Source organism: Elgaria multicarinata, chromosome 1, assembly GCF_023053635.1.
Source record: "Elgaria multicarinata webbii isolate HBS135686 ecotype San Diego chromosome 1, rElgMul1.1.pri, whole genome shotgun sequence".
NCBI lineage: Eukaryota > Metazoa > Chordata > Lepidosauria > Squamata > Anguidae > Elgaria > Elgaria multicarinata.
This window is the reverse complement of record NC_086171.1, coordinates 66,559,670-66,572,183: the sequence shown is the minus strand read 5'-3', so window position 1 is coordinate 66,572,183 and position 12,514 is coordinate 66,559,670. Positions and strand designations below refer to the sequence as shown.

The following is a 12,514-nucleotide window of genomic DNA, read 5'->3' as shown; positions in this document are numbered from 1 at the left end:
AATTTTTTTTCTAGTTCTCTAAGCCATCAAATATTTAAATATAAAAGTCTCAGCCTTGAAGGACTATGGAAACACATGTTAAAAAATTCTGTGGCAAAGGGGTGGTTCTTAAATATTTCATGCTATTTTTCTTTTAATTCTCCCGTTTGCAAAAAGCCTTAGAGGAGTTACATGCTAAAAAGATTTCAATTTCTTCCTACCCAAAGAATGTTTTAAAACATTAGATATTTAAATTTGTTTTCCATACTCATGCATCACCACTAAACCATTAAATATTAAAAACCAACCCTGCTTATAAAGCAGTCTGCGTTTTCTCCTCTCTAAGCAAAGTGCAAGACTTCGTTGGCACAAGCCATGTCTTGTTACTGTACTTGCTCTAAATATGTATTTATTAAAACACCTGGCAACAGGGCATGAATTCTCTGCCCTCTGAAAGCATTTTTGATTTGTTACTTAGCTAAATGTGTTTGTACAGCTCTCATATCTACAGCTCTTTAATCTACAAGTATGTCAGTTGAGGCAATAATTATATTAATAAATTGCAGGCAGTCTTTGAGGAAAAGAGAAGATGAAGAAGCATTTGGAATTAATATGCTGTAAATCGCTTCTGTATCCTCCATTGTCAGTGGAGTTAGCAGGCTTTTCTTCTTCATTGCCTTTAAGTCATAATTTTCAACTCATTTGACACATTTCATCTCAGTCAAAGCACTGAACCCTAATACAAGAGAACACCAGTTTGTCAAATGCTCGGGATCCGAGAACACATATCAGTTAATCTTAAGCAGGTGTCACTGACAAAGAGGCAACCATGATGGCGAGAGGCACAGGAAAAAGAAGCATATCTGAATAATCAGCATATGGCCAGTGGTTGTTAAGGATGTTGCAAGTTTTTCCCAGGTTCCAATTCTCAAGTCAAATTAGATTGACTCACCATATTCCAGGCTGGAGCTGAAAATGGGCTCTTTCATTGAACAAAAATACAGTATTTCAATTTTTTTGTGCCTCTCCCTATTTTCTCCTTCCCAAGAGGAGTCTGGAACAAAGTTAGCTGAATAGATACATTTTGCTAATGGTACTTTGATAAATATTCATGCACCCATCACTGTAGGACTTTTTTGCACTTGTGTCTTACCTCCCAGTGCCTTCGGATCTTCAAAGGATCAGAGGGAAAAGGAAGAGCAATTGTTTCAATGCTTGCTATTCCCTGGGCTTTTTCATATTGTCCAAAACTTAGGACAGTGCATATATTCTGAAAGTGACATGTGAAAGTCGGAAAGTTCTGTTTGGGACAATATGGAGAACAGAAAGCACATGCCACTGAACATCCCAATCACTGGGCCCACTATCCTCTGAGATAGCCAATTGTTAGCACTTAGCAGTTAGCTACTTTCCCTCCAGAATCCTATTAAGATCTTAATGTTGTAGACCATAGCAATAGAGCTAGAAGGTTTGACTTGCATTATGTCTCCTATGAAGAGGGACAGGAACCATAGCTCAACAGCAGACCACAGGAGTGGCTTCCATAAGGGCCCTAGATTAAATCCCTGCCATCTCCAGTTAGAGACTCGTAGATTACAAGTTCAGGAAAGACCTCTACCTGAAATGAAGAAAAGAGCCAGTACCGATCAGTGTAGACAGATCTGAGCTAGAGGTACCAATGATGTGACTCAGTAAAAGGCAACTTTACAAGATTCTTATGATAGTGTGTATGTCATGGAAGTTACTGAACCAGTTACTAGGGAGAGTCATATGAAAAATCAAGTGCCTGTGGAGTTCTGGATCAGGCTATATGTGTCAAAAATGAGAAATGGAACAAGAATAACCATTATTTTCTGTAGAACTGCATTGGAGGGGAGCAGGGGGACAGGTGAAACATAACTAGCTTTATTGCTGAGTTTATGTGCCCCAATCCAGCCTTTATGTGCCCCAATCCAGCCATATATGCCCATAACAATGAGGGCATTGATATGGGCATATATGGGCATATGTTTAAAGGGGCTATCCCATGTACCTATGAAACAAAGACTGGGGCAGCCCCTGCTCACACAAGGACCTCTTGCGTGGACAATAACTCCATGGCTCTTACTATAGAGAAGGAGCACACATACATTAAAAGCATTGGAACATCATCAAAAAATAATATCAAGTAAGGTCACTGTCAATCTGACCACAACAATATATATATTTAAAAATCCCTTCAAAAGGTTGTTCCTAGCAATAGGATTGGACAACAATTGCGTAATTAGATTTTTAAAAATAAAAAAAATGTAACCTCTCGCCTTTCACACAAAAGATTGCTGTGTCAGCATCACAACACATGTTCTGTTTTGCAAGCACGTCAACACTTTGTGATGGATACTTTGACAAGTGCTGACAATGGTCTCAAACAAATTTACCTGCCAGGATTAGGCATACAAATAGGCTAGACATACACTATATAAGCCATAAAAACACATGGCCTACTCATGTATAAGAGGTATATTTTATGCCCCAGAATATAACTTAACATAAATTCTCCATTGTGCTCATTCTGTAAGATTCCAGGAAGCTACAAAAAAAAACCTTCTCCTTCAATCAATACAATCCCTTAAGAGACCAAGCTTCAGGACATTCACATAAAATATTAGCTTTATATATTTGCAGTAGATAAACTGAAGTAGCAAAGCAATCAATCAATTTTCAATTACTTTTGGCATCTCAATATGATGGGACACACATTAACAATAGTCAAGCTAACAAGCTGTTTCATGCCCTACGGATTCCACAAGCAACCCAAGTATGCAGATGAGCCTTGATACTTATGACCATACTAGTGGTCCTTTTCTCTTTTTGCATTTGGCTTTAAAAGACAAAATAACCAACACCGAGTGACAACACTTTCCCAGTTTCTCCTATTGGGCGTTCATTTAAATATGTGCTTGTTGCCTTTCAGATGCAATCTAAAGCTCTACCTGTGCAACTCTGATGTAGACCAGGCCCAAACACTGCCAAGTGGCCTATAAAATTCCATGAGGAGGTTCACCCCTCACTCCTACCCACCCCATATGGAGCTGCCACCCTAATAATTAAAACAGCTGTTCCATCTCACCAGACAAGTCTCATGCTGGTGAAAAGAATGAACTTCAGCACCAAATATTGCTCCTAAAACAGCATTTCTGCTCTTCTATCCCCCTTTCACTTATCCATCCAAACCATTTACTCTTCAACATGTGCTGCAATTGTTTCTGTTTCTCTTCCACACTCACTCATGTTAGACATAAGGGGCCCCCCTTATAGACTGGCAGACTATAAAAGCTGTATGACAATCCCATTTCCTCAAGGCATTTAAAAGACAACAAATCTGTTAGTAACAAATAATTGTTCTCCACTACCCAACTACAGCCCAATATATATATATTACCAAACCAGTGCCAGAGCTGTTGAAAAGACACTTCCCTGTGGTTTGGACCCATGTTATCTTTGAAACATACAAAACTCTGATCCTGGATAGTTAGTCTTGTTCCTTCTCCCTGCCAACAGAGAGAGAGTGTGTGTGTTTATGGCAATCATTATGCCATCTTTGTTTTTTGTAGTGGACTTGGGGTGACAATGGGGTCCCCAGAAGAATGGATGAATGAATAAAGAAATGGAATTCCGATTCTCTCAGTAGGAGAATTCATATTAGCTAGGTTCTCCATCTTTTAACCTGATAAAAGTATGGAGATTTAAGCCATTTGCCATATCAATGGGACAAAACAATTATCAAGATTATTGTGAACGTACAATAATAATGCAAGTCTATTCATACTAGGTTAGATCCAGACTAAATTAGTGACACTTTGTTTTCACTGAAAGCACTGGATCCCAAGTTCAACTAACTTACAACACAATCTTATACACATCTACTCAGAAATAAGTCCCATTAAGTCTTAGTCTGGATCCAATCCATTGTTTCAATTATTTTAATTATTAAATATAGAGCTAGAAAAACATTATTACGCTATACAGAAATTTCAGTTTTCAAAGGGAACATGGCAAGTTGGCCTACAAATATTTCTACAAACCTACTTAAATTCATTGGTTGGTAACCAATTAACTCATCCTGCCAATAGAACAACTTCAATCAGCATAACAAGGAAGGGGTGATTCAGCTTCCCCCTCCAGCCCACTGTGCACCCTATAAATCTGCTCCAGAGGATTGGGAGAAATTGCACTCATGGATTTGGGCACCACATCAGCTGTCAGTATTCATTCTAGATCAGCTGACGTGCAGGAGCTGCATTCTGAGGTGATCCTGAACATTGTGAAGGGTCCAGGTCACATAGCTAATAGTAGCAGAATTGCTAATTCAGAGGCATAGAAAAAAATCCACAGAATGGTGGATCAGATGTTGCTTCCACATATGGTATTTTAGGTTGCAATTGTCTCATTCTAAAATACATTGTACTTACAATCTCAAACTTTTGGGTGATATTCCCCTGGACATCAAGTAAATAAACTTTGCCATAATGTGTTCCAAGCGCCAAAAACTAAGGAGAAAAGGGAGAAAATAATCATCCAGTGAATTTAAAAGAAAACAACAATCCAAAAAATGAGAGTATTCCAACATGTTTTACACAATAGTAGTCCTCCAAGAGCAGATTTAGTGAGCAGAGCTTACTTAGCAGCACTCAAACAATGAAACAGGACTATTTTTATTTATTTATTTATTATTTATTTATTTATTTATTACATTTCTATACCGCCCAATAGCTGGAGCTCTAGAAACATACATTATTGTGGTGGTGGTGGTGCTCAGCTGTCAAAAATGTCACAAGATAGGTCCACGACCACTAACTACCATCTCCAAATGTACTAACGAGAAATAGTGCCCTGGCAGGCTATTCATACACCTTCATGGACTATGGCAGCAAATCACACATGCAATGTGAAAACCGGGGCTTTTAAATCAAGGTACACACTTGGGAATAAATCTGTAAAAATAAATAAATGCTCCCTTTGGTAACTGGCAATTTGGTACCAAAAAACTGCCTCTTTATGCCACTTGAGCTTGACCATGACAGAAGTGACGAAGTGCCACTGCTGGCGAACTACAGAGGAGGCAAGTTTTCCCTAGACAAAAGGCCCTAGGTAAACTAGGGAGCTTGGGTGTAGGAAGGAACGTAGAACCTGGGAGGAAGAAGTAAAATGACAAGCAAGGGATGCCATGGATAGAACTGGGGGTGGGGGGTGGGGGAGGAGATGAGGTGAGAGGGCTAGGAGACTCGAGAAGGGAGAATGAAGCTAAGTTTTTCTGTGCACCCCCCAACATATATATACACACACACCCAGAGGGACACACACACACACCTATCAGCTTTGAAAGGCAATGTGATTCAAAAGCACAGAATGCAAATAAATAGGGCTGGCTTGCTTGCTTGTTTTTTAAATCTACCTCCATTTTGACACCACAGCCTGTTCATTCATGAAATCCCAACTAGCACTCGTGTTATCTCCACTGGCAGATGTGTCTAATTTTCCTGAATACAGCTCCTACCCCATAGTGTGCATGGAAGCTTCATGAACTCTTCCATTAGGGTAACTCAGCACATAACCGGAAACATAGGAAGCATGGCTGGAAATAGCAGGATAGTCCCTGGCTAATATAGAGACGTTAACAATGCAAATCAGACAGTCCACTCTGGTTCGACAGTCACACCTTTCATACATAGAGGCAGGTAGAGAAGTGATATGGATTAACGGCTGCATTGTGTGGAGTGCAGAGAGCAATACGTGATGCATGAGCACACAGAACGCCAAAAATAATGCAGAAGTGCCCCTGGTTGCCATTTCATAATGTCACTAAAAAGCAAGGGTTTAAAATATTATATCAAAAAGTTTGCTGCTGCTTGGTACAGAAGAGGGTGCATTTCCTACTCCCCTTTTAGCATTACTCAAGTGGTCAGACTCCTAAATTCTCTGTATTTCATTGCATGTGAGCATGCTTCATTGCAGCCTATAATGAAATGCTCACATTTACAGGCACTACTAAGCGTGTCACTCAAGCAGCACAATCTTTAAAAAAAATAACCTTACAGAAAGTCAAGGTTTAAAAGGATTTATCAAAATGGAATTGCTTAAAATGAAATTTCAGTTCAGGCACTTAAAATATGAAGCCACATTAAAGAGAAGTCAAAAAAGAGAGGCGGGGGGGGGGGGTGGAGAGGAGAGAAAGGGTTTATTAGAAATTCATCCCCTGCAATGCCTTTCACTCCTGCAAGGTTGCCTTTTTACAGGAAGAAAAAAGTCCCCCGGGTAAAAAAATCAATACTAGTTAATAAAACATCAGGTGTGCAGACATAACTAGGTATGACTATTCCACTGCACAGGCCTGCTTGAATGCACCATGTGCCATGACGATTAGTCATCCAATGCAGACAGCAAGTCCAGTGAAAAGATGTTTTAGCATTGAAAGGGAAAAAAATAATAATTCTGGAGGGAAATTAGTCTGAATATATGCCAGTCTTCGATACTCCAAACAAAGCCAAATTGTTATAAACGGAACATACATCTATCATACAGGATATAGTTTTATTTATGATGACTCTTTTATAGGGTTTGATTTTTTTTATACATATAATAGAATACACACTCCACCTGCAATTTTCAGCTTCAGCATTGCAAGAGAGCAATTCCTAAAAGACACCTACACTCCAGTTTCTAACATTATTGATCCTCCTCATAAATAGTGTAGTTTGCTAGAAAACCAAAAGTGCTCAGTTACTTAAAACAACTCTGCTGTTGTGTCGTTCTTTGTGGCACTATAATTAGGGTAGTACCTGGACAGTTCCAAATATAGAAGCTATTTATAGCAGGGCCCAAGGCATTTGATTCTTTAAAAAAGAGAGTAGAGGGGGGGAATCAATCATATTTTCAGATTAAAATTGTCAGCTGAAAAATCACAGAAGTTTAGCAACCTCCAAGTATCATTTTTGCTGAACCTAAGGCGACCCACAACCCCAACAAGCACTGGGCCCTTCCTATTATAAGTGCTCTTCTGTGAGCAAAGGCATGTTGGTGTGCAACAAAGAATCCTGCAAATATAACGGATTTCTGATTCAAAAAGCGGGAACAGCAAAAGCGCACATGCGCACCTATGGACTTTTGTATCACATCCAATCCCTTTAGACCTCAACTGTGCGGAGGGATGTAAAACAGTTTGTTTCTCGTTGCAAGGGATGCATTTACACTTATTCTGAGTCCTTAACGACCTACAGCAAGCTTCGGACCATTTTGCATAATAGAGCTCTTTTATGTAACATATCCAAAATATTAGCATTGGAAGGAGCGACATGTAGTTACTTCTGGCAACGATGTAGAAATGGACAACTACATTTAGTTGTCTTAAAAGTCAAACTGTTACCTTAACTGTTCTAACATTATGCTTTTTAAAAAGCCAATCCAGACTATATTGTACATTCATGTTCAGACTAATTTTGAACTGCAGCTGACTGAAAAGGGGTACAGATATGGACATTTCCCCCTAGCTTGTGCCACTTCATACCCTATGTGTTTTTCTACCTCAAGAAATGCACTGCGGTGCTCAGAAAGGGAGGGGGGATCAATTACCCCCGTTGTTTGTTTTATTTAGGGGTGTGGGAGAGATTGTACAAGGTGTAAAAGGCAAGCTAATATAAGCGTGGGTTAGGGATCTTCCTCAAGTTTAGTCCCAATGACTAAATTATGGACCACACAGCCCCCTTGTTCCCAAGGCTGGGGAACTTGGCCATCATAGGTTAAGTCAGTGAGCACAAAGATCTTCAGAGCTTCAAAAATAGCACCTTGAAGGTTCTACTACTGCTCCCTGAGAGTCTAGAACTTGGACCAAGGAAAAAAAGAACCCAAATTTGGATTTTTTTCATAATTTGCACTTTTCCTTAGTGAAGATAACCCTTGTTGGGGGGGAAAATAACATGAAAATGAAAACTGAGAAAGATCTGGGCCGGATTTCATTTGATACAGAGAATTTCACTAAATGTTATCAGGGAAAGTTCTGATGCAGATGATATAATTCTGAATTTATAAGCACAAAATAAATGCTTGCATGATAAGTTTATTTGTGTGAACAGCACAAGGTCAGAGGAACCTCTCAGAGAAGATCAAAGAGAAATGTCCACTTGTTGACTGGAGGTTGCTCATTGGAGTACTTGCTATACTCTTCTGTGAACAGTTATTTGCACAGGTAAATATAACAATTATACCAGCTCCACTTTAAAGTGCCTAAGAAAAGTCAACATTGACCCTGTTCAGACAACATGCTAAGCCACTGTGGTTAAGCATTTTGAGCTAAACATTACGGCTCAGTGTGTTGTGTGAACCATGACTTAGCGTGTCGTGTTAACCATTCCTAATCATGTTGGCTACATACCCACAATTTAAACACACTCATTAACCATTTGCTGCAAAAGGGTTAGCAGCCTAACCATGGCTTAGCATGTTGTCTGAACAGGCCCATTGTATGTACAAGGTACTGCAAGTCTAATTGACCCTAACCCACATCAGATTCAATGTTAAATATATCTTTTTTTTTCCCCTTTTACTTCTGACTTAGGTGAGGTATGCCTGATCCCAAGAATGGATTAGCAATGTAATGTTTCAAGCACAGGAGGGTTAAAGATGAAGACTAAACGCAAATAATTCAGCACAGCATGGGGCCAATGCAAGCCCAAACCGAGGTCATGTTTATTCATCGAGCACTTGACAAAAATGTCAAAAAAGTGATTGGATAATAGATGGCTGTAAGAGCTTTGCGAAGTAAAAAATTTGAATAAAAAACATCACACCTGTCCTCCACTTCTTCAGCAAGTGGCAAAGAATACACAAGTACTCCCATATCTAGAAACAATTTGGGCGTGTTCAAACAACCCACAGATGCCGGAACCAGCTCAATCCATTTCTAAATGTATATCCCCATATTTGCAAAGAAACAAATTCCTAACAGTTCACCAGGAAGTACGTCTATGGACTTTATTTGGAACTGCTGACATTAGGCGTATCAAAATCCCTACTGTTTAGTCCGACAAAATGAATGCGCTCAAAAGAAACAAACAAAATATTACCTGGGCATGTGCATTATTATTTTTTTAAAAATAACACTTTACCTTCTCATGTACTGTCATGCAACTGGCAACATCTTTTAGAAGAATTTCTGTAATCCCATTAGAAAGCCTTTCATACTTCAGCTTTGGCTCTTCTTCACTGTCATCTTCCTGTATTAAGAAATTATAAGAGGAAACAAGAATTCTAGTTCTTCTCAGGTTTACTTAATATTTACACACTGCTACTACTTCCCTAAAGTCCTACATAACAACACCCATAGATAGCCTTTTGTGAACTGTTTGTGGAAAAAGAAGTGAATGTAAGGTGGCTTCCGACATTTATTTATTTATTTATTTATTTATTACATTTATATCCCACCCTTTTTCCTCCAAGGAACCCAAGGCAGTGTACATAATCCTCCTCCTCTCCATGTTATCCTCACAACAACCCTGTGAGGTAGGTTGGGCTGAGAGTATGTGACTGGCCCAAAGTCACCCAGTGGATTTCCGTGGCCGAGTGGGGACTAGAACCTGGATCTCCTGACTCCCAGTCCAACAACTTAGCCACTACACCACACAAGTAACTTGAATTTCCTCTTGCTATATTTCCCTATCTTGTCTGAAGCCTGGAGAGGTGCCCATGAGTGTGCATGGTGGTGGTGGTAGAGGAGGAAATACCATATCACCAGGCTTTATGCAGAATCCAGAAGCACCATGAAAGGAAGCAAGAGTCACTCGCGCTTCCTCTTTGCATTATGTTGAAACTTATGTCATGCATCTAAAAATGCAAATGGTGCATGGTGCTTTACAAAGACTCAGAAGACATATCTACCACAAGGGGCTTACCATCTTGAAAACAGGTGGAAAGGAAATAACAGAAGGAGGGCTGGAAGCAGGAGTAGACGGGGAAGAATATGCAGTTATTGCAATTGAATGTAGTTAAGTATATAGCATGTAGAAATTAGAAATTACCACAAAATGAAAACATTCTGAGACAACGGGCTGATCTACACCAAGCAGTATATAATACTTTAAAAATGGTATGAAAATGGTATATGTAAGTGGTCTGGGCCTGGGCCTGAACAGTTGTCATAACCATTATAAACCGCTATAAGCTGTAGTGTAGATCCTGCCATGATTCCCAGAAGGAATATAGGTTCATGGATCTCCACAGGAAGGGGGAGATCCATGAAACCTGGGACAGCAGGCACTTAAGCCAAGCTCCATCACTTGAGCCTATTTTCTGTTGCCATCATTTGCAAACTTGTCCTGATAGTGTAAATAAATGGCTTGAGTGCAGGCTTTCTATGCGCCCTATAAAACTGAGGGCAGAGAGAATGAAATCTTCTACTCAAAAGTGAAGAAAAATCAAAGGATTAAGAAAACTTTGTAATTCAAGGATGGCTAGGTGAAAGAAAAACCTTTAAGATGATGTTCTGCCTCTGAGGTGGGCAACATCAGACACATCAGTCCTTTGAGGGTAGCCCTAAACTAGACAGGTCCCTGGATATTCTGTGCTCCGTAAGCCCATATTTCAAATCCCGTCACCACTGCCCCAACTCCCAAACATCCTGCTAAATATTAGCAAAGTCTGTACGACTGGAATTCCTTTGAATGAATTACTATATAGTCAACTTTTGCGGTTTGTCATCTTTGAGGAATTCTACCAGGAGTCCCCAGGAATTGATCAGAGGAGGGGGCGGGTGTAACGTTGGATTTCAAATTGTGTTTTGGAAGTGTGCAGAATGTCTCTGAAGAATAAGATGAAGATAGACTCTGCCTCTCCCCTGAACTTCAGGCCTCATCTTTGACATTACTGTACTATGGAGAGACCAACTACGCGTGACATTTCATACATAGCCTGCAGCTCCATCTCTGCCTTTTCTTCAATTAACTAATTAGAAGCATGGGGAGGCCCAATTCATATCAAGATTGCAGCATGTGGCAAGGGGAGGTTTATCCCTTCCCTCCCCAGCCATGACACCCACACACACCATGCAGCAACGACCATTACAAGTAGGTCTCCAACCGGCATCAATGAGTGCCCCTAAAGTGAAGTGTGAAGACAGAGACAAGGGTTAGAATGACCGTTAGGAGGAGACTGAAAATCACAGCAACTGAGTTTGTGGACCAGAACATAAGGCATGGTAAATTGATATAGGCCACACATAGATAAGTAGTTTGCATTAATTAATCTGGATTAATTAACATGTCTGTTCCTTTAGTAATAATAACTTATTACTAATGCAGATTGCCATCCACAATGCAACCATACAATAATGGAGCGGTCAAGAGGAAATGTACCTTTCAGGCATCCTGACTCAGTACAGTAAAGTGGTTTAAGCTGTTTATATTGTAAGCTGATATTTAATTTAGATCTTCACCATGCTAAATGATCACAAGAACATCCTATACAATTTGTGTAATGCTACTGCAAGCTGTGCCTTCCTCATTATTTCATCGTACTTTTTATCTTTCTGAACTCTCACAAATGAAGAATAGGATTATATGGTATGGAAGCTGGCTAATGAGTGATTATGTATAAATGAAGAAGTATTCTAAGAGTAACTCCATCCCCACCGCAGTATGGAGTGTCTATAATAGAACTTATACAGTTTACATTTTCATAATGGTATTCACTTAGCAACTGAGAGTTGTTTCACACATTACGCAGCAAGAAACCCAGATTTGCTATTGACTGCACACTCAGGGGCCTGCAGACAATCCTGCATGGTACATGTTTTTAAACCTTATGAACTTTATGTTACATTTTAAGCGTACACTTTTTTAAAAAAATCTTGGCTGTACACCTAACACTATAATGGGTTGAACTCAGAGAAGCTTCCTCTGATGGCTTCCCTGGATCTAATCCAATGTGTGAAAAGGCGCTTACATGGAATAATTACTGTATGTTCATAACACTGATTCCGTCTTACCTAAGGTTGGAAAGCTTAGGAATCATTTCACAAAGAATGTTAAGGCTTATATAATATCTCCTTATACAGGATTATATAAGGAGGCAATTACACATCCTTACCTTTTTATTTATTATTTATTTAAGAGTTTTTTAATCTGCCTTTCAGGGCACACTGTCCTAAGAAGGCATCTTACAATAATACAAAAACATAAAAAAAAATCCAATTAAACACACACAGCAGCAACAGCAGCTAATAATTTTTAAGCACCAAATGCAGAATAAAACAAATGAATGTTCAGGGTGCGTTAAAACCCCCCAAAAACTATTCTTGATGAAGCCACATGTATTTCTCTTGGGAGGGAATTCCAAAGGTGTAGTGCCATCACTGACAAAGCTCTATCCCTAATACCCACCAGCCTAAGAGTTCTTGCTGGTAGGGCAGAGCAGGGCCTCTGACATTAATCTTAATGCTTGGCCAGGCTCATACAGGTATAGGCATTCCATCAGGTAACATGGCCTAAGACCATGTAAGGCTTCAAAG

At 39.6% G+C, this 12,514-nt stretch overlaps 1 protein-coding gene across 2 annotated transcripts in view; it reads right to left on the bottom strand.

Annotated features, from left to right (window-relative positions):
• VPS41 (VPS41 subunit of HOPS complex) overlaps positions 1-12,514 on the bottom strand; it is a 138,775-nt gene that overhangs the window by 101,352 nt on the left and 24,909 nt on the right. For both annotated transcript variants that reach the window (XM_063129564.1, XM_063129554.1), the window contains 2 exons: positions 9,120-9,227; positions 4,431-4,508 (listed from right to left, as the gene is read on the bottom strand). In XM_063129564.1, the coding sequence (XP_062985634.1) occupies positions 4,431-4,508; positions 9,120-9,227 (186 nt within the window). The remainder of the gene's footprint in view (positions 1-4,430; positions 4,509-9,119; positions 9,228-12,514) is intronic.